Source organism: Electrophorus electricus, chromosome 10 (assembly GCF_013358815.1).
Source record: "Electrophorus electricus isolate fEleEle1 chromosome 10, fEleEle1.pri, whole genome shotgun sequence".
Classification (NCBI taxonomy): domain Eukaryota; kingdom Metazoa; phylum Chordata; class Actinopteri; order Gymnotiformes; family Gymnotidae; genus Electrophorus; species Electrophorus electricus.
The window spans coordinates 24,722,067-24,746,055 of record NC_049544.1 but is presented as its reverse complement, the minus strand read 5'-3'; the positions used below and the strand labels follow the sequence as shown (position 1 = coordinate 24,746,055).

The following is a 23,989-nucleotide window of genomic DNA, read 5'->3' as shown; positions in this document are numbered from 1 at the left end:
ACTCAAGCGCACACACACCTTCATACACACTCAAGCGCACACACACCTTCATACATACGTACACACACACGCACACACACACCTTCATACATACGTACACACACACGCACACACACACCTTCATACATACGTACACACACACACGCACACACACCTTCATACATACATACACACACACACCTTCATACATACATACGTACACACACACACACACACACCTTCATATACACTCAAGCGCACACACAGGCCTTCATACATACATACACACACACACACACACACACACACACACACACACACACACACACACACAGGCCTTCATACATACATACGTACACACACACGCACACACACACACACACACACACACAGGCCTTCATACATACATACGTACACACACACGCACACACAGGCCTTCATACATACATACATACATACACACACACGCACACACACACACACACAGGCCTTCATACATACATACGTACACACACACGCACACACACACACACACACACACACACACACACACAGGCCTTCATACATACATACATACACACACACGCACACACACACACACACACACACACACACACACAGGCCTTCATACATACATACGTACACACACACGCACACACACACACACGCACACACACACAGGCCTTCATACATACATACGTACACACACACGCACACACAGGCCTTCATACATACATACGTACACACGCACACACACACACACACACACACACACACACACACACACACACACACACAGGCCTTCATACATACATACATACACACACACGCACACACACACACACACACACACACACACACACACACACAGGCCTTCATACATACATACGTACACACACACGCGCACACACACACACACGCACAGGCCTTCATACATACATACGTACACACACACGCACACACAGGCCTTCATACATACATACGTACACACGCACACACACACACACACACACACACACACACACACACACACACACACACACACACACACACACAGGCCTTCATACATACATACATACACACACACGCACACACACACACACACACAGGCCTTCATACATACATACGTACACACACACACACACACACACACACAGGCCTTCATACATACATACGTACACACACACGCACACACAGGCCTTCATACATACATACGTACACACACACGCACACACAGGCCTTCATATATGCACACACCCCTGCACACACGCCTTCACACCCACACACCCCCCCCACACACACACAGGCCTTCATATATATGCACTCTCTCACACCCACACCCTCACACACACACCCCGCACACATGCCTTCACACACACGTAGGCCTTCATATATATGCACTCACACCCCCCCCCCCACACACACACACACACACACTCACACACACTCTCTCTCACACACTCTCTCTCACACACTCTCTCTCACACACTCTCTCTCTCTCTCTCTCTCTCATGCAGATCTCAGGTCTGTCAGGTCTCAGACAGAAGCAACAGAGAAGAAAGCAAAGCACCGTTTGTTTGGCCAAAGAATTAATGGACCATAAATAAACATTTACATAAACAAACAGGCTGCAAACAGAGTTATGAGTGTCATGTTTATTCATAGCTTGGCCCACACAGTGTCTGTAATAGAATGACATTTGGCATTTCCGTAGGATGTATGAGGTTGAACATTAGTTACTGGGGACCCAAACCTCCTTTTGACCCTCAGGCATCTCGTTACCCAGAGAACCAGCAGTCATCAGGACCGACACCACAAAACTACTCAATTAATGACCAGGAATCAGCAAGAACACAGACTGCACGAGGGCCAGAGCAGAGAGACCTCGAGTGCCCTGGTCCCAGAGTCCGCCAACACTGCCCAGTGCTGTGCTTTCATCAGGACACAAGGTGTGCTAGAGCAGGGGAAGTCCAAAAACACACAACACGCGCCATTCCCAGGCCGTGGGATTGGGAAGCGCCACGTTCCAGCTCTCACGTACGGATTCCTGCAAGTCCCTGAGGGCTGGGAACCCTGCATTCTCCACAGCAGTGGTCCATGCAGGTGCACGTGCACTGATGAGGACAGCAGGCGTGATGGTTTTATTTTTTTCACATGTCTTCTGGGAGCTGCGAGGAATCTGATTCACTTGCATAATTTGGTCCCCTTGCAATTCCTACTGGAATTCCTCCCAAAGACTCGGCAAGAAAAGAAAATAAGAGGAAACATCTCCGTTTCAACACGGAACAAAAACTAATATTTAATATTTAAACAGATGTTGGCTTTTTAATGTTCCTCCCTTCTACTCTCTCCCCCCTTCTCCCGGTCTCTCCCCCGTCCTCTCTTCCGGTCTCTCTCTCGTCCTCTCTTCCGGTCTCTCCGCCGGTCTCCTTCACCCTCTCACATTACAAGCAAAGCTTCTTTTATTAGTGCTTTTCTCCTCCAACAGGTTGATCTGTGAAACGCTCACATGCACAGGCAGGATGAAGGGAGGAGCTGTTGGAGACGGCAGAGTGGAGTCCGAACATCTGGTCTGTAGAGCATCAGAGCAGCAGGAAGCCCACACGAACCACACAGATGCACACTGTGCGGGTCGTACTCTTCTAAGTGTGTGTTTGTGGAATTGGGTGTGGGGACGAAGACGTTTTGAGAGCCTCCAACCGTCATGTCCCCTCCATCCTTCCTTCACCATCATCATCATCATCTGTGTCATCACAGACCCTTCATACGCTGGCCACAGATCAGGGAAATGTGCAACCACAACGATAGGAATTCAGTCCCGAGAGAGCGAGAGTGTGTGTTCACATGTGTTGGAGGACTCTCGCCAGCACATTTTTATCTGAGGAGTGAACTGCTGTGACCTGTTGGCTCTGATTCGTCTGTTTCTCTCCAGCTGTGGATGCTCACGTTGGTGTGTGGGTGTGGGTGTGTGTGGGGGGGGGGGAAGGGGGGGTTGCTCACGTTGGCATGTGTGTGTGTTTGTGTTCGTTCACGTTGGAGACCCCTCGCTGGTGACTCAGAGGAACAGCAGTGAGATTTACACACACTGGCCTCAGAACTCTGAGCACGGTTCACAAGAACGGTCCTGGATATACAACACACGCGCACACACAGTGCTCCAGTGTGTGTGTGTGTGTGTGTGTGTGTGTGTGTGTGTGTGTGTGTGTGTGTGTGTGTGTGTGTGTGTGTGTGTGTGTGTGTATACAAGCTTATGAGAATTTGTGCTCATATTTTGTCCATGTGTCTGAGTGCATGCGAGTGTGTGCCTGTTTGTCTAAGAGCATCTGTGCGTGTGCGTGTGTGTGTGTGCGTCTGTAGATGTGTTTGTGTGTGTGAGTACCTGTATCAAGGGAGTACTGAGGGAGTACTGGTGGCTATGTGAATGGTGTGTGTGTGTGCGTGTGTGTGTGTGTGCGCGTCTGTAGATGTGTTTGTGTGTCTGAGTACCTGTATCAAGGGAGTACTGAAGGAGTACTGGTGGCTATGTGAATGGTGTGTGTGTGTGTGTGTGTGTGTGTGTGTGTGTGTGTGTGCGCGCGTCTGTAGATGTGTTTGTGTGTCTGAGTACCTGTATCAAGGGAGTACTGAGGGAGTACTGGTGGCTATGTGAATGGTGTGTGTGTGGGCGCGAATGAGCGAGTGAGTTTACAACCTTAGGCACAGAGCTTTGACTGTGGAATGCTGCGGCATGACTAAGCAGAATTTGAGAATTCTCCGATCCTGCACCTCCTGTAGTTCCTAAATCCATCCCAGACCAGCCATTACACGCCACACATCTCCCCACTGCCAACACGCTGAAGTGTTTACCATACACACTATCTCACACTCATCAATATCCCCAAACCAGTGCTTCTGGGAGAAGGAACCAAGACTCTGCAAAGCCCTGCTGCTGAGTGCTGGACCAGGTTGGTCAGATGGAAGAGAAGACCATGAAGTGAAGACCAGCCTGAGGAGATGAAAAAGCTAGCAGGGTGATGAGGCAGCCAGCAGAAGAATGAGCAGAAAGTACCAGAAGGCACTGATCAGAGCAGAGGGGAGGCTCTCTGTGTTTATTTACCCACACTGATGGAGCCAATCAGAGCCCAGAGGAGCTCCAAGCACACAGCGGACAGATATTAATGGCCAAGTCAAGAGAGGATCTATCCAGGCTTGCACTTATAGGAGTGCCTCCTGTGTGCACCTGTACGCGCGCGTGTGTGTGTGTGTGTGTGTGTGTGTGTGTGTGTGTGAAAGCGTGTGTATGGGAGTAGAACCTTGGGAATGTGTTTAGATCCATACATATAAGTATGCATGCATAGGTGTGTGTGTGTGTGTGTGTGTGTGTGTGTGTGTGTGTGTGTGTGTGTGCACAGTTGGAGTTATTTGCAGGCTGTGCAGATGAAGGACAGGATCATGTCATCCAGACATGACAGACACGAGCGGAATGGAGAGAGAATGTCCCACCTTCAACAATGACTACATACTCCAGCCAAAACTGAAATAAACACTGTCCACAAGCCCCTCCCCCCGGCCCCCGATCCCCCCCGACCAGCACCCAATGCGAGCCCACATTTGGCCAGCACCCAGAGTCCTCATGCTGCACAGTTTTTCTGTCCTGGCAGCAGGTAGAAGAACCTTGCCATGAAAATCACAAGGTCAGCCCCAGGCCACCGAACACCACGCAGCCATCCCCTTGTCTTTAAGTGAGACCCCCGTCCTGCACACTGACTCAGCCCAGCCTGGTTGGGCAGTAGCCATGCTGGAGACACTGGGTTCAAGTCTCATGATCAAAGCTCCTGGACTGGGAAACGACGCCATCACTGGGGTTATTAGGCTTCCTGGGTTGGTGCCAGTGCTCCACTTCTCAGGCTGTACCCACATGATGGAGAAAATGATATAGAGCTGCTTTCACAGTGAATAAAACTATTATTGGCATCTCTGCCAGCCAAAACCACAGCTGGGTTTACACAGAAGCTCTCGCTCATTCTTTGTTCCCTCTAAAGGCTGCAGGATGGTCCAGTGTGTGTGTGTGTGTGTGTGTGTGTTGGAAAACCTCACCATGACTGCCACGGTCTTCATCCTGTGGGAGTGAAGAGGAGAAAGACGTTAAAACTCAGACACCGGAGATGTTTCAACAAAGAACAACAGTTGGTTGACGGAGATGAAAACACCTGCCCCACTTATCACTCCGCTCACATCCTCAGCTTTGATCTAAAGGGATCAGTAAGGGAAGAGTGTCGTGCGTGAGGGCCGATGACTTTGTAAACATGCAGCAAGAGCCAAAAAGGAGGGGTAAAAAATGCCCGAGAGGTCCCAAGGATGAATCCCGTTCTGCGATGATTCGGGAATGATTTGGGATAAATCAGGGTGGACAGCATCCATCCCTTTGCTGCCACTATTCTGGCCCAGGAAGCTGATCACAGCTGGGCTGGAGAAGGTATTAAAAACAGGCAAATATGAGGGCATCCTGGAGAATCCAGGATGAGTTAGATTACAAATCAGGTTGCATTCTTTAAAATCTTTTCTGAAGTCTGACATCCCGGCGAACACCGTCCAGAATACCTCCAGCATTCCCGGGCGTTCCAAGACTCACTTGGCTGCAGTAACACCTACTGTTTGAGTGCTGTGTGACGTTCCCTGCGTGAGGCGTAGGTCTGATCAACCTCTGGTTAATGATGCGGCTCATGGGAAGCTGACCGCACAGCTACAGGGTAACTGAGGATAACTGAGGACCTTACTGACCATCACGGCCATGACCGGTCCATGAACCAGCTAAAGGCAGGGATCTATACCATAACTACTGCCTCCAGTACAGACCTGCCACACTCAGACACCACGACAGGTCTGGAAATGATGGTGACCAGGTTGGCCATGTTTTAGACAGCAGAAAGGAGAACTGGGTAGATTATTTCTGTGATTGTGTGTCCACATGGACGCAGGACTGGGAGATGCATTTATAAATGTGGGAATACCCTCAGAATTGATGTTAAATGTTCCAGGCTCTAAACGTAGCTGACAAAGCTGAAAAATGTTTTGTTACAGTGATTTACTTTGTGTAATGACTCTCTACAACACAGCTAGAGAGAGTGAGTGAGAGCACCACACAGCATACAGCTCAACTCTGCTCAGACGGAGACACTGCGTTTGTGTGTGCCCGTAACACACACACACACACACACACACACACACACACACACACACACACACACACACACACACACACAACTAAACACGAGGAGGCAAATGACAGATGCTTCGAAATTCTGGTAAATGAAATTTTCTTGAGAAACCGGATCGTGAGAGCTCACTGAGCACGTGTGGCAGCCCCACGCTCACATCTCACATTCTGTCATCACACTATATCAGCGCAGTTTCGGACCGACGGCAGCGTCAGTCTGGGTTTAGGACCAATCTCCGTGTGGGAGACGTCTATCCCCCCCCCCCCCATGGGTGCATGTCGGTGGGCGGGGCATGTGTGTGGACACACCCACCTTGAGCGAGGAGTGGATGGCAGACTCGGGCGGGTACACGATGAAGTGGCGCAGAGTGAAGCCGAAACCCGCCGACGTGCGGCGCAGGCGGAGGGTTTTGGGCCCCGCCCAGGAGAAAGGCTCCTCCTCTGTCGCCGGAGAAACAGGACAGCTCTCGCTCTGATCCCGCCCATCCTTGCGCTTGGCCTGGTGTGGGTGGGGAGAGAGGGTTTGGTGAGAAGAGAAATAGCAATGACCAGACCATGTGACCAATGGTTAGGAGAGTTACGGGTGATGTCTGAGAGGCATTTGGTAAAAGTCTAACAAGCTCAACATGAATGTAATGTACAATTTTACTGCTGGGGACACACACAGGCTGAACGCTTTGCCGTGATGCGACACAGAAGAGCTGAGCAGCGCTCAGCAGGGGGTGGCAACCAAAGAGGTTATGCGAGGTCACGACCTTTGCACTACACTCCCTGCCCTCTACCAATCAAAACAGCGCCGTTATTCCTGAAGCCCGTGTACTGCACCTCACTGACCGGGACAGACAGGGGTCCGGGTTTTGGGCTCAGTGGAACAGATCAGATCAGGTCACTTCCTGTTTGCGTCATGAACACAAAGGCTGAAGAGCCAGCATCATGTCTGTCTGGACGTGACCCGCGCTGGTGTCCACTCACAGAACAGCGGAGTGCGTTTCTCACTGACTGCCTTCCAAATGGTCCAAATGTGTCCAGTGACATGAAAGAAACTCCATGACTCACTTCACCCACAGCCACTTACCCATGCACACACACACACAATCTGGCTGTGGGGGTCAAGCAGCCTCTGCCTGCCCACATGCTAATGTCATCTCCCCTGCAGGGTGTGTGCGCGCGGCCTGGGCTCAGACCCACACACACCCTGGGATGCACTCTGCTGGTCGGAGTCTCTCCCGCCACGCGTGGAGGTGTCTCAGAGGGTCTCTGGAGAATAGGCTGAGTCCGTACAGCAGGGTGCCAGATGAGATCACCTGGAGCAGAGCTCACCACAACCAGAGAGCGAGAGAGAGAGAAAGAGGTGCAGAGTAAGACTGGGACCAAGACCAAATGCGTCTCGCTGTTGGATACCCTCTGGGATATCTTAACCAGGGAGACGGGTTATCGCGCCTCACGTTTACCATTTCAGAGGCTTGCGTCTAGCAGACCAGAGAAGAAGCAAGTGCGCAGCTTGGCAGGGGAGCACACATGTGCTGGGCTTCCCTCAGAGTCACATGACATCCTCCAGCCAATCCAAACCAGTGTAGTAATATGACACCCTGCCCATCCACAATCCAAAGCAGTGCAAGAATCCCCCCCCCCCCCCCCCCCCCCCAACACACACACTCCAATCCTGTCTAAGAGTACAGTTACCACATTCCATTAGAGTCAAAATGCCATCACAGGTCGTATTTATACGTGAATGCAGAGAGCTCAAGACGGGCCGGGTTGGAACACACACAGGGATCAGATGCAAGGTGATACCAAAAGACACATGACAGTTACTGTGTATTTGAAAAATTCCAGGATCTCTTCACCCCAGAGACTTCGCGCACACACACACACACACACACACACACACGAACAGGCAAGTGTGTGTGTGTTTGCGTATGTTTCAGGGGTTCCAGAAAACATATCTAGAGATAAAAAAGATCAAACACGCAGAGTGAAAGATTAAAGTCATGTGAATATTCCAGTACCGTTAAGTCATTTGTTATTCATCCCACATCTGAACAAGACACTCACTCACCCACTCACCTTTAAAACGTCCATTTACTGATCAGCGAAGTGTCTATTTGAGCAGTGTAATGGAGTGAATTTTAGACTTTATTATGTGTTTTCCGAACAATGTGTGTGTTCTCAGAACGCTGCCATGTTGTTGAGGACTGACTCAGATCTGCCTTAACAGTGACACTACTAGAGGAACACTCTGTCTTTATACACACACACACGTCTCAGAGAGGAACGCACACATGTGCACGCAAACACACCGTTGTCATAACAGATATCAAAGACGCCGTTGAATTGTCCAGTTCCTCTTAACAGATCTCATCTGACACTGAAACAATGACTGAAACTGAAAACCAGGACACACAAAAACACACAAAAGAAATTACAATGATTTTAGTCAATATAAGAACATGAGCTGAATTAGCTGACACACACACACACACACACACACACACACACACAGTATTCTCTCTCTCGCGCTCGCTCGCTCTAGCTCTCTCTCGCGCTCGCTCGCTCTAGCTCTCTCTCGCGCTCGCTCGCTCTAGCTCTCTCTCGCGCTCGCTCGCTCTAGCTCTCTCTCGCGCTCGCTCGCTCTAGCTCTCTCTCGCGCTCGCTCGCTCTAGCACTCTCTCGCGCTCGCTCGCTCTAGCTCTCTCTCGCGCTCGCTCGCTCTAGCTCTCTCTCGCGCTCGCTCGCTCTAGCTCTCTCTCGCGCTCGCTCGCTCTAGCTCTCTCTCGCGCTCGCTCGCTCTAGCTCTCTCTCGCGCTCGCTCGCTCGCTCTAGCTCTCTCTCGCGCTCGCTCGCTCTAGCTCTCTCTCGCGCTCGCTCGCTCTAGCACTCTCTCGCGCTCGCTCGCTCTAGCTCTCTCTCGCGCTCGCTCGCTCTAGCTCTCTCTCGCGCTCGCTCGCTCTAGCTCTCTCTCGCGCTCGCTCGCTCTAGCTCTCTCTCGCGCTCGCTCGCTCTAGCTCTCTCTCGCGCTCGCTCGCTCTAGCTCTCTCTCGCGCTCGCTCGCTCTAGCTCTCTCTCGCGCTCGCTCGCTCTCTCCACACCTCTACCCTCACCATTGATAACGTAACACCAGACAGTCTCTGGACTGTGCCCAGCGACGGCCTCCAGAGAGCGAGAGGGTCAGGGGCTTACCCGCAGCTGTTCGCTGCTCCCTGCGTGCTCCAGGGGACGCCCCCCTCACACCCCTGCTGCTCCCAGGGGTAGTTCCCCCGCCTGGGGCTCTGGGACAGGGCCAGCAGACAGGCAGCAGTGGGCACCGTCCTACCAGCAGACATGACACTGCCTGGTCTGGTCTGTTCAGTGTGGTCTCAGAAAAACAGGATCACACACACACACACACACACACACACACACACACACACACACACACACACACACACACTCACTCACTCACTCACTCACTCACACCCCATGTTTCCACTGACAAGCCTAGCATGTCAGAAAGAGAGAGAGAGAGAGAGAGAGAGAGAGAGAGAAAGTAACCACACACCCACCCACTCTCTCTCTCACACACACACCCCATGTTTCCATTGACAAGCCTAGCATGTCAGAGAGAAAGAGAAAGTACCCACCAACCCACTTTCTCTCTCACACACTCACACACACACACACACACACACACTCACAGCTGTGTCAGACAATAGCTTGGGATTTGCTCTCTAACTTTCCCTTTTCTGTTCTCTCTTACTGTTTGCTGTATGTCTGCTCCAGCACACACACACACACACACACACACACACACACACACACGCGACAAATCGGGAAAAGTCCACATCATTTTCAGCCTTCTGTAAAGTCCCAACTCACCCTTGCAGCGTATACCCACAGAATCTGTGTGTGTGTGTGCGTGCGCGTGGGGTGGCATTGCCCAGCATTGGACAGCTCAGCCGTCTCTCAGGCAAGCACGCGCACACATACAAAGGCCAAACGTCTCAGCGCTGTGCTGTGTACTATAAATAAGCCCTGTGTGTCCCGCCAGCAGGCAGGCAGTATTGCAGGGTCCCGCAGAGCATGACGTACAGGCACTGGAACAGAGGTACTCAGTCCCGCCCCAGCGTGACGCGCTGTGCATGTTTCAATCCCTGAAGGGACTGAGGCTGAGATGAATCAGGTGTGTTAGGGCCACGGAGCAGAACACACGAGCACGGGATGATAGCAGCACATTCTCTTATTCCCACACACACACACACACACACACACACACACACACACACACACAAAGTTCCCATTCCTTTGCATACAGCCCAGTTTATGAGGAGAGGGTAAAAATAGCCTGCTGAGAGACGACTTTGTTGTCAGCAGTGCCAGCCAGGCAGAGAGAGTGAAAGCTTGCAGTGTTCCAGCAGGACAGACAGCCAGCCAGAGACGACCCCGAGACAGCCAGAGACGACCCGGAGACGGCCACAGACGACCCCGAGACGGCCACAGACGACCCCGAGACGGCCACAGACGACCCCGAGACGGCCACAGACGACCCCGAGACGGCCACAGACGACCCCGAGACGGCCACAGACGACCCCGAGACAACAGATGGGCCCCGGACATGGGCCAGAGACAATGAGATGACTTCTCAGACACGTCTCCGAGATGGCTCAGAGATGTCGCAGAGACGCCATGGACATGTCCCAAAGGTGGGCTGGAGACAGACTAAAGACACCTCTAGCACTGGCCCGAGACAGCCTGGGACAAAACCCCCCGGGCGAAAGGAAAGAAGAGTGGTGAGAGAGAGATGAACAGAGAGAGAGTTCCCGCGCATGTCCCATGGGTCTGTCTCCCGGACAAAAACATTCCAGTGTAACTGCCACGGAGCACTGAGGAGAAAGAGCAGGGAACGTTTAAGGAATTGGAACGCGAACAAGGACGTTTGTTTCAGCTCCCTGGAATACACACTTAACGTCCTCTTATGGCGGTCTAGAAGTGCCTCACCACAGATGAACTTATCTGGATATACGTCACCCCAGCTGGACTAGAGCTGACATCAAAAGGGTGGGGGCTGGGGATCTGCAGTTGCTATGGAAACAAACAGGGCCAACACAACAACAGAGAGACACAGGACGTAGAAGTCCGAATACACACACCCTATCTACTAACAGTCGCAGCAAAGTGTGATTAGATTTCTGTCCTCTTCCTCCAGTGGCAGCGGGTCCGGACTGTCGCCAGATTCCTGCCACGGAACCGGAGCTGCAACGGGTTCCTCCGAAGGTTCCACAGGTCACCCCATCTAGGGTGTCAGAGAAGTGTTTGTCCTGCAGACGCCTGACCTGGTCTGATGGGGGTCGCAGATCAAGTGAGTGTGTGTGAGAGACACGTGTCCACAATGCGTCAGACCGACCTCTGACACACAAAGGTCACTGTGAACATGTTCAGTGGCAGGAAGAAAAGTGCATCTTTACACACACACACACACACACACACACACACACACACAAAGCACAATAAACAGAAGCTCTTTTGAAAGCGAGCCCTTCTGGCTGTGCAGGTCTGTGCATCTTCAGGTACGTAACTTCAATCAACTGACGACCTTTCCCCAGACGCAGACTGACTGATGACACACCAGGCATGGAGGTCAATTCAGGACCATCAGAGACGTGCAAGACTCAGGTTCACTGTCCATCCAGAAGGTATCTCCTGGGAAGGTTTCCTTGAGATCACAGGTCATCCCCTGACCTCATGTACGTTTCCAACTCTCCTGGTTTTTGTCTCTTAACTACTTAAAAAGTTCTTAAATACAGAGTTTAAAAAACAATACGGATTAGTAGCAGAAAGCTACAGTAATGAAAGACACACACACACACACACACACACACCTTTTCTGTTCTCCTCTCTGTCTCTCTCCCCTCTGTTTTATGTTTGCAGTGTCTCTGTGGGTGGGTGGGTGGATGTGTGCTGGAACACACCCACAACCATGCGCGCGCACAAACACACACACACACACACACACACACACACGCACGCACGCACGCATCAGGTTATATCACATCACAGCCAACAGACCCAACAACTACATTTTGCTGGACTCCACTTGTACCAAACCAAACACATTTAGCTTTGAATTATTTTGTCTGTAACGTTACAGCACAATTGACCGTATGGAGGGGCAAAATATTTAACAACGGTACATTCCAGAAAAACACACACACACACACACACACACACACACACACACACACACACACACACGACGGGTACAAAATCAGAGCTGCAACAAAGTCTATATGGGGAGATCCACCCAGATGCTGTAATATGTTCCAGATTGATGATCTGATTTCTCAATTTATTTCTGATGACATTTCACATTGGACTTTTCCGAGGACAGAAGCAGGATTATGTTCCCAGACAGAACCTCTGAAGAATAGTTAGGAGAGATTAGGATTATGTCGGTCTCATGCAGCGATCTCTGTCCAGTCTGTGTGGTCCCACCTGTCCAAAGCCCCTCTCGTAGCAGCCTGTACACACACTGAGCAGCTACCACACCATGTGACTGGGTCCCCACTACACACCTGCATGTGTACGCATACCATCAGCAGGCTGCAGCTCCTCGATAATACGCTGGTCCACAGGATAAACATCTACTCCCATAAACAACAACACATTCCATCCCGCCCACATTTTAGCTGCTATTACAAGCTCTCACATCCTCTCCCTCGCACACACACACTCTCCCTCACATACACTGGCCCCCTCACACACACTCACTCTCCCTCACATACACTGGCCCCCTCACAAACTCTCATACACACTCTGGCCCCTCACACACTGCCCCTGTCCCCTGCTAACCTGCTAAACATGGTAGAAGCTTTTCAAGTGGTTTTCACACAGTCCTGGTTCGCTTGCCCATTACCCAGAATCCCCTGCTGAATCACGCTGCCCCAGCGTGGGGGGGATAGTGCCCGCAGACAGCTGACAGGATGTTGCACTCCAAGCCAAGCCGGCTCAGAGACGGACAGAGGATGACAAACATGTTCTCAGCTTCTCAACATGTTCTCAGCTTCTCCCTGCTGTCATGGCTGCGCAAGACCAACCACAACCAGGGCTGAAGGACGGCTGAGCTGGGCTGGACTGGACTGAGCTGCGAGGGTGTTTAAAGCCATGACCAGTACGTGTGTTTGGTTCTGCAGCAGTAGAACGTGTGGAGAATAAGCAGAAGGAAGCCTGGCCACCGGGAGGCGCTGGAGAGCTTTTCAGCTTCTCTTCTTCTGTCCTTCACTCTGAGATCTGGGTGTGTTTTGATTCGGCGGCCACGAGCCTCATCTACTCATGCAAAACGAGAAACAAAGAAGCTTTGCCTCCTCCAGCGCTCGGACTGGATCGCACGCTCACCGGATCGGGCGGATTACGGCAACAATAGGAGGGCAGCCTGCTCTCCACCCCCTGGTGATTGGCCTTGCCCCCCTGCCCCCACGCCCAGGCCTCCGAGCAGGGATTAGAGCGGCCCCACCCCCCTGCCGGAAGGTGCCGGGAGGAGGGGATTAGCCGGCATTCAGAGGGTCTTGCCCTCCCGCCCAGGGGAGATATAATCAACCCACGCTGCATCTGGGCCCCATGAGGCTGGCTGTACAGTAACAAAAGTATCATTAATGAGGCTGCTAGCATGGAGGCTCCCACCCCCATCCACCACACCCCCGACCAGTACAGCTCATCCCCACCTGGCACTGGGACCAGTGTGAAGTGCTCTGGACGTACGTGACAGAAGAACCTCACGACTCACTGAGAGGAGTCTCTGGGTAATGAGGGGATCTGTCTGCCATATTTCATAGAGGCAGATGCTGTTGAGACCCCTGAGGGCAGATCGAGAGAGAGAGAGACAGAAAGGAGACAGAGACATACAGAGAGAGAGAGAGACACACACACACACATCTTTGCCATGACTAATGTTTAAGGAAGTTGCTCGGAGTTGTGGGTAGTGGTGCTAGAGAACAGCAGCCTTGCACACTTTTGTGTAACCGCACAACCTTCCCTGTGACTGTGGTGATTTGGTCCTGTTGATCTCACGCATAGACATACATGGCTTCTACAGAGAACCGGGGCACGGTACAACTATCGACTGTCTGTGCCCGTCTGTGGACTGGAGCAGCAAACACCGATCTAAACTGGCCATTTCTCAACACAACAACTATGAGTCACAAGAAACCACATCCCACGGCCCATCGACCCGCCCCCCTCTCAGGAGGCTTTAGGAAACAGCTGGTGCCTGTGGCCGAGGGGTGTGGCGTGGCGCAGGGCAAACGCGTGTAGGTTTGGGGCCCGGGACGCTGCCATAACCTCGGGCAGACTCAGGGAGAGAAGGAGGACCAGGATGAAGAGGGACAGGGTGGGGACATTCTGCTCGTGTGTTTACAGAGCACTCCTCCACCCAAGCCAAACCCCCCCGGCTAGGTGACACCTAGAGACAAATGTCCCCGTCATTCACATGCACTGGGGGCAGTCGCTTCCCTCGACAGCAGCTGTTCATGGAAAGAACCGGGGGGTGATAATGAGAACATTTGCATGTAGACAGACGACACACGTGCTGCTTTGAACCAAATCTGCAACACGACAGATCACGAAAGATCAAGACAGATCAGAGACGCAGGACCACAGAACCTGAAGGTCTCCAGCCACGTTCTTCACCCGGGTCGCAGCCTGGCCACGCCCTGGCAATGGTGAGTTAGGAAGCATTCGCTAGTCTGGCCTTGTCTCTGTGCCCCAGACACACACAAACCCCGGAGAGTTTGCCCGGAGAAGGACCTAAATTAGCTAGCCACTGATCTGATTATCCAAACTCGAAAAGGTTGAGCGCACACACACAGGCACACACAGCCTCCCCAGAGCCCAGGTAACACAAACCCGTGATTCAGTCTTGCAGCGGGACACAGTAGCTATAAGGAGGGGGGCAGTATGGAGGGTCTCTGCATGACAAACACAGTGACCCCAACTTTCCAGAAGCATGAAGGAGCCCATAGAAGCAGTGTGGAACTACACAGCACACTACACTGAACCACAAAGAACTCAAAGAGACGCCGAGTCTCGCACGCTCGTCCACAGAGACAGACGGGTACGGTGGGCCTGTAGAGACCCCCACCCCTACCCCCCCCGAGCCACACACGCAGGTATCGGCTGAGGACAGGATGCCCTCTGCAGGACTCAGCAGCTGTAATTGGTCTGCACCTTAATCCGTCCAATGAGAAACAACTCATACGTGAACATTATATCCACACAACCTGCTAAAAAGTAGAAAAACAGAACAAACGCAGATGTTAAAAAAAAAAAAATCCCGTGTGTACAGCTACAGTAGTTTGACATGCATTACAGTACACATTAAAGGAAGCATGGTGTCAGGTTAAACCCTAAAACCTTAATAAACCCCAACATACCCTAAACCCTTAATAAACCCTAAACCCTAACATACCCTAAAACCTTAATAAATCCTAAACTCTAACATACCCTAACATACCCTTGAGAGGTGAACCTGCACGAATCTAAAAGCACATTCTTCAGACATGAAAGATTTATTTAGATTCGATTCAATATGAAGAGAGAGAGAGAGAGAGAGAGAGAGAGAGAGAGAGAGAGAGAATGTAAGGACTACAGTGGGTGAGTCATTCGACATCTTGGTGGTGTCTGGGAGTGAAATGAGCTTCCCTGGAAACAGTCCTGTTTCCCCCCTCATCCATAAACAAGGTCCAGGGCGTGAGCACACAGTCCAATCCTGCGGTCCCCCAACATGGGGCCTCGGCCGGCCTGCCAAAGGGTGTGGTCTCCTCCCCTCCCCTCCCCTCCCCTCCCCTCCTCTCACAATCCTCACCTGTTCTCTCCTGTTCTCTGCTCCCCCAGTATGTACTCCTCATGCATATTTATGCACTGTTCAAATTTCTTCATTTTGTTTTGGCTTTGGGGGGGGTTGTTTGTTTGTTCGTCTGTTTTGCTATGCTTGTTTATCTCAGTTATGTGCACTTCAAAACATTTTTCTCCAGCTGCCCAAAAAATTGTTCCGTGAAGCCTGGAGATTCGGAACAACCCTCGGCACAGTGACCATTAGGAATGCAAGCGCGTGTTCTGGACGCAGACCGAGGACATTATCTGTGACCATCTCTTTTCCTCTTGTCTGAGGAGCTGAGCGGATGGTCATGTGACTTTCCAAACACACAGCCCTGTCAGCAGCATGGTTGGGTGTGCGCTGAGGGCATATGGGTCAGAAGAGCCAGTGGGGCGTGGCTATCCCAGCCCGGGTAGTACACACCTCTCCACCAACATCATCTACAACCGCAAACGCTACAGTGCTGTGGACATGAGGCCTGCCCCCACCTGTCTGCCCTCCTGGCCCGTGCACCTGTCTGTCTGCGTCTGGTTGTCTTTTGGCAGGGTTAAACAGATGCAACCCTGGCCAGATCTAGTCAGATTTACAGCTGCTTTGCTGCAATGTAACCATCAGCCTTGCGTAATGTCTGTCATGCAGTCTGCGCACAGCTGAAGACAGCAAAAGGTCATCTCTGAAACCCTGGACAGATGCCTGTGTCTGAGGTAGGACCACAGGCTTGGTAAAAAGAGCATGTGGGGGCTACTGACCTCAGGGGCATTTATAATGAAGTTAAATTATTAGATTATGAAGAAATTACGACACAGAAGAATGTGATCTTGTGTAATCTACAGGCGTGATCATCAAGAAGAAGCAATTTTTCGAACCCAGTGGAACTCCAGAGAAACCCAATTCATCAGCGTATGTGACAGATGAAACAGGCGTGGTCTGCAATACCTTGGGACACATGGACATCAGCAAGGTCCCGATCCTGAGTGTCTCAACCTGTCCAACAGCTGAGGGGTTAAATGGTATGACGGCTCTGTATTGGTGGAAACCCTGACTGATGTTATACCTGTCCTGACGGTCCTGCAAGCCCGGATCAGCCTTAAGGAAACTCAAACGGATCACAAACAGGAGGTGAAAGGCTCGCCGGAACGCCGTGACTCCTGTGAAGGGAATCCTTAACCACAGGTCGAGGCGCAGCGGGTTTCATTACGGAAAACCCGTCAAGACACGATCTGTGTGAAGAGACGGTAGGAGCACGCTGTGAAATCAGGAGAGAATATTTCTGTTTAGGGCCATCACTTGGAGGAAGAGGCATGGGAGGGGCATCTATGCGGGGTGCGCTTCACAAAGCTTGTGTGCAGAGTTTTGGCAAGGGACACCACAGCTATCCATCACAGTGCACTTCCAGAGAGGAAAACCAAAACAAATAACTTGGGAGGGAGGGAGGGAGGGAGAGAGAGAGAGAGGCCAACCCTCGGTCATTGTGCAACAGTGAGCAGTTTTTCTGTCATCGCGGACACGAAACCCCTTTGTAGAGAAGCTCTGGGTTGTGTTGACCGTACACAGGGAGCATGGCCCCTCTCTGGGTCCCTATCTGCCTAAACACAGCAGGTCCACCACTCGCTTGGCGACTTTGAAGTGTGATTCAAATAAAGCACTGGAGATTTGAAGAGAAGAGATTCCGGGAGAGAACACGCGCTTTTCCTGGGGTTAACACCACCAAGAGACTGGAGGGACTACGGAATTCAATCCTTGGAATGTTAGGAATCTCATTAACAGATGCAGATCTATGGATGGGGAAAGAGAATGTCTGATATTAGCCAAAACATTCCTCACCTGTGTAGAGTTACAGCGCAGGAAGACGTGGGTGTGTGTTCACTCAATCAACCACACACACACACACACACACACACACACACACACAGGTTGTATGCCGTACACTGTTCATTTTACTGGCTTTTAGTGAATCAATCATTCATTAAAATACTGTCACATAAATAACATGGTTACGACAAAGCCATCTCCTTCCGTCATACCTGGGAACGTCACTCCCTCATCCAGGCCTGATGGAGGATTTGAAGTCAGCACACTTTATATCTGCTGCTCATCGTAACAACCACACAGTGCCTCATAAATGGCGCTCCAGCTCCACACGCACGTATGCACACACATGAAAAAGCTTCTCTCTGCATTCCTTGGCCTGGCTAAAGTTTGGACATTCAGTCAGCGTGTCTGCACAGCGACGTTTTACATTGCATGAAGTCACTAGGGATGAATTTTGAACACTGTAACGTGATGCAGTTGATTTAGCCCACCGATATCCCTCCTTGCTGAGCCGTTTTAGATGAATTGCGAGTGAAGGGGGTGGGTGACATCACACGGTGCTTGCTGAACACCGCGCTCACTCTCACTAGAGCAAACTCCCAGTTTTCTGGAGGCACCGCACAGATGTACAGGGAGCTTTTCCCGCTCACCACCAGCCCAGCGCAAGAAGCTACAGTGCCCAAATCATCACCATCTATGCTGCTGTTCCTTCATGTCTGTTTCGCCATCACCATTTCCTGTCAACAGGAGAACATGCGTTTTGTGCATTTTACACATTTAGCTCAGTTGGGAGCCAAGGTGGGAACTGTATGACGCCTCAGCATGGCTACAGACATTTTTAAACTGCTATAAAAATAACTGCTGTAAAGATCTATGATCAGCTGGAAAGAGACACCAACCTTTTTCACAATCTGTTAATATTTGAAAAGTCACGTAGCATGTCTAAGCCTTTAAACATCACCACGAGTCTGTTTCATGGTGATTCCCCATCCAGACACAGAGTGGCCTGCAGCCATAAAGAGAGAGGGACCCAGAGAGAAGGACCAGGCCAAAGGCTGGGGTCCAGATGGCCCTACCAGTTCCGACCTGGGAGAGCCGCAGAACCAGAGGGCAGAGGTGGAAGCCCCCAGGGAACCGAGCAGGGGGGTGTGATTAAGTATCGAATGCGTCTTCAATCTTCAGTCAGGAAACACGGGATCAGCAGAGCACGAGGGCAAAGGGGTCATTCCCCATCCATTTTAGCCACATTAACATATTTGTGTGGCCATTTAATTGAGTTTAGGTGCCCGGAACCCGGACCAGGTAGCCTGAACCAGCACAGACGGGCCCAGCAGATGCTCCTAGAAGCAGTGATGTAGATCAACAGGACAGAGAGAGAGAGAGAGACAAACAAAAAGCTCCTAGTACAGCAGGGGTTTTATAAAGCCCGAGTTGGGGACCAATATATTAGGTGAGAGTTAGGGAGAGTTTGACTAAATGCTTGTATATGAGCTGTATCGTTGTCACGCTAAACACTAATGTATGCTACATTATAAATAAATGCTACCTTATATCATTAGAATACATGATAATACAGAATCATTAAGGTCTAAGAGTTGGGCTGCAGTATTTGTAAGCCAAGCAGCCGCTAAACCCTGCTGAGATATTTCTCTTCTGTGCTAACGTGGACCGACGTGCTGGAGGTAACAGAGCGAGGACGGCCTCACCTCCTCACCCAATCGTCCAGGTCAAGCGCACCGTGCCAGCGCCCTTACGTCCGAGTAGAAATATTACACCGGCATTAGTGCTGATCCTTCTGCCACAAAGACACAAATCCGACGAATAGATAGATTAGGTGGATTAGGAACGTTTAAATGAGACCAGATTTAAAGGAAAAAAAAATCTACTACTTTTTGAATCAATAGCATCAAACAGAGAGCAGCACGTACAGGACGAGGCCCTGTCTACTGACTCTGCTCTCATACGTCACTGCAAGGCCAGAGCACCTCCACCCAAACCTAACCCAGCTGGACAGCCTCGTGAGCCAGCTGATTAAATGTGTTTGGCGCCCTCTGTATGATACAGGGTGTGGAATGTTGTGAGTGCATATGCCAGTTCTGAGTGAGTGTGTGTATGTGTGTGTGTGTGTGTGTGTGTGTGTGCGCGCGCGTGCCTGTGTGTGTGTGCGAGCGTGCGTGAACATCTCCACATATTCAGTGACCACACTCTGCTAATAATATGCACACATGTGCAAATGCATACACACACACGCAAAAAATGAGGGCTGAAAAAATTGTAATACCAACATGTTTGGAAACGAATTGCCGAAATTCTCTTTTTAAAATGTCTAAACAATACCATTTAAATACATTAACATAAATTAACTCAACAAAATGCCATGAAAAAACTGCACAGAGCAGAATTAGACACCCATCTATGACACACACTTATCTAACTCCTGAAACCTGAGACATGAGGGGTTTAGAATGAGTGTTCAACACAGCCCTATAATGAACTGCATGCCATTGTAACATCATCTGTACAACTGGGTGACAGTAAATATGCTGTTGTGCTAGTGCTCATTAAAGTCAAGTAGAGCACATGTAACATCGTCTGCGTTGTTAAGTCAGAAGCCGAGTGTATGACAAGTGCTGATTACAGAAACTCACATTTAAATCTGAGCTGAAGCAAGCTGAGCGTGTGTGTGCGTGTGTGTGTGTTCTTCACAAAGCCATCATGCTAATAGGTTGCATTCACTCTCACTCTGTTAGCCAGGCTAGCATTTTTGCTGGAAGCGCTCCTGTACTGATGTACTGACACCAACAGCAGACTGGCTGCATCTCTCAGCCTGACATAAGCTCTCAGGCAGGCAGCAGGGCAGGTGGAGCTCAGCACACCCGCTGTACGGCCCCGGGGGCAATAGGAGCTGCCGGTTCACAAACTGCCCTAAATGACCCTCGGGTGGGGAATTGTGTGTCCGCTCACCCTGTTCTCTCAGAGCTGCAGAGACATGTAGCATGGCACAGTAACGCAAGCAATGTCAACTGCTCAACTGGTCTCTCTGTTTTAGTCTCTTCAGCACTCCAGTAATCTGTGTCACTCACACATATGCGCATGCGCGCGCGCGCGTGTGTGTGTGTGTGTGTGTGTGTGCAGGCGTGGTGAGCGGACATTTGGCACAAGGCTGAGTGCTGGCTCTAGTCTCAGCTCAGTGGGTCTCCAGGCCAGTGACCACACCCTAGTACAGCTGCTTTCAATAAAAGACACTATTCTGCTTCTCTCCCTCACACACAAACACACACTCTCTCTCTCTCACACACACACACACACACACACACACACACACACACACACACACACACACTCTTTCACAAACCTACTCATTCACTTACCTTCTCTCTCCCTCACACATATGCAGACACACTCACACTTATGCACACAATCTCTCCAAAACACTCTCATGCACAGACCCACACAATTTCTCCCTCAGAAACACATGCATACACTGTCTCTCAGTCCAACTCAACACCCTCACCTTCTCTCTTCACACACACACACACACACACACACTCATACTGATCTCTTACCTCAAACACTACGCTGCCTTCTCTGGTATCACACTAAATATGAGAATACTGAGATCTCCACCCTTTAAAATAACGGCAGTCCCAATCCCACTGCTCTCACAGGACTGGCACTCGCCACCGCCTCCTACCAGGAGCAGCTGGGGCGCAGGACTTCAGGTCATCATTTGACCTTCTACCATGACCTTACTGGCTGTGATCACGACACTGCTTGCTCTCTCTCCTTCTCTCTGTCTCTCTCTCGCTCCCTGATAATGCCAACATGTTGTTGTCATAGCAACATACTTCTATCTTTAACACATCCTCTCTGACCTGCTGCATCTGTTCACGTGCGTGTGTGTAAATTCAGTTGCCATAAAGCACCTCCCTTCTCTTGTTATGGACTGTAGCTCCGCCCACAGCCACTCCCAACTCTGCCTGCATTGCGTCTTTTCGGTTTTTTTCCATGTACTGAGGGAACACACTGCAGTCCTCTGCTTCTCTTTACTCTCCCTCTCTCCATCGCGCTCCTCTCTCCCTCTCTCCATCACGCTCCTCTCTCCCTCGTGCTCCTCTCTCCCTCTCTCCATCGCTCTCTTTACATATCTGCTTCTCAGAAAGAAATGAAAGCTAGTTGAAGGAGCAGAGAGAGGGAGAATAAGGAGAAATAAATAGGGCTCAAACCCTGGGTGACTGAGGACAGAATATCTGAGGATGGACACACACACACACACACACACCATTGCCACTGACTCTAAAGTAGACCTGTTATCCATATGTATCCACTGAAGCAATGTTCTATTATCACATACAATTTTGAGGTAGGAAAATTTAATTTCTGGATGAAAGGGAGAAAAAAATAAGATTCAGATTTTTCCTGCTATGCGACATCATATTAAAGGCACACTCAGCGACTTTAAGTTCCACCAAAGGGTGGCTATTTTAAAAACTCATTATAGTAGTAATTTCTAGCACAGCTGTGCACACAACATAATTGACAGGTAAGTAGACTTCTTTGTCCTGATTGGGTGGACATGAATTACTAAGCTTTTTAAGTGAATTTCCCCAAAAAGTGTTCAGACTTAGATTAACTGGCATTAATCAGCTTTAATTAGAATTATATTTACAGAGATAACAGACAATAACTAAACACAGAGGAAGAAACAGAAAAACATTTAGGTTAAGGAATAGCACAGGGAAGGAATAGCTTCACTACACGTTCACTTACGAACAGCTCACTCACGTCTGTGCTTGGGGAGGACAGACACTGATCTGGCCAGGAAAAGCCAGTGGGACCAAACCTGACACATCGCAGGAGCAAAGGATCCAATCAGTTCCTACATGCCAACGTGATGGGCTAAACACTGAATCTGCAAAAGATCCACTCTGCTGAGACTCTTTACAATTACAGAATGGAGACTGTGTGTGTGTGTGTGTGTGTGTGTGTGTGTTTGTGTGTGCGCGTGCGTGTGCGCTGCAGCACTGTAAATCAACAAATCTGTATTCAGCTCACAGAACTTCCCTTTCTCTCCTGAAACAGATAAACAGAGACCATCATCAATCACAAATGGCTGACGGACATCACAGGGTTCAACCAGCATGGGGCAGCCAGCACGCACACACACACACACACACACAGATTGCTACACCGCACACACCACCCACACACTGACCACAAACATTGTGCCACACACACACACACACCCGGCTAGAATTCCAGAGTCTCTACAACATAGAAAACTATTATTACATAATCGAGTCCTTCCAGTGAAGTCGTACATCACCCATGTCCACTTTGTTGTGCAATCAGTTTAATTTCTTTGATTCTGAACAACCGTTAACATTATCTAACAAACACTATAAACACTTCAGTGACTGATTCATCTTAGACAGGACCATGTCAGGGTCATTAACAGTAACTAATGTAGCCGTGTTATTCACTTTTGTAAGACTACAACTCCACAAACCCCTGTAATGTCGTTGTCTATTATGGTATTTTCCTGTAGACACAGATGTCGTGTTCACACACACTCATAAGCACCCGCACACATACAGACACACAGACAGGTACACGCGCACACACACAGAGCCACGGGTAAGCGCACACAGACAGGCATACACACACAGAGCCACACACAGACAGGTACACGCGCACACACACAGAGCCACAGGTAAGCGCACACAGACAGGCACACACACACAGAGCCACACACAGACAGGTACACGCACACACACACACACACAGAGCCACACACACACAGGCACACACACACAGAGCCGCACACACACACACAGAGCCGCACACAGACAGGTACGCGCACACACACACACAGAGCCGCACACACACAGGCACACACACACAGAGCCGCACACAGACAGGTACGCGCACACACACACACAGAGCCGCACACAGACAGGTACGCGCACACACACAGAGCCGCACACAGACAGGTACGCGCACACACACAGAGCCGCACACAGACAGGTACGCGCACACACACAGAGAGCCACACACAGACAGGTACGCGCACACACACACAGACAGGTACGCGCACACACACGGGGTAAAGTGTGCGTAAGATGGATCGGCGTGGAGCTGCAGACCGTGCTGCTCCA

At 50.5% G+C, this 23,989-nt stretch overlaps 1 protein-coding gene across 2 annotated transcripts in view; it reads right to left on the bottom strand.

The window, feature by feature from the left end:
* Nucleotides 1–23,989, bottom strand: part of LOC113589288 (rho GTPase-activating protein 21) — a 59,229-nt gene that overhangs the window by 23,305 nt on the left and 11,935 nt on the right. For both annotated transcript variants that reach the window (XM_027028869.2, XM_035531232.1), the window contains 2 exons: nucleotides 6,489–6,674; nucleotides 5,056–5,077 (listed from right to left, as the gene is read on the bottom strand). In XM_027028869.2, coding sequence (XP_026884670.2) covers nucleotides 5,056–5,077; nucleotides 6,489–6,674 — 208 coding nt within the window. The remainder of the gene's footprint in view (nucleotides 1–5,055; nucleotides 5,078–6,488; nucleotides 6,675–23,989) is intronic.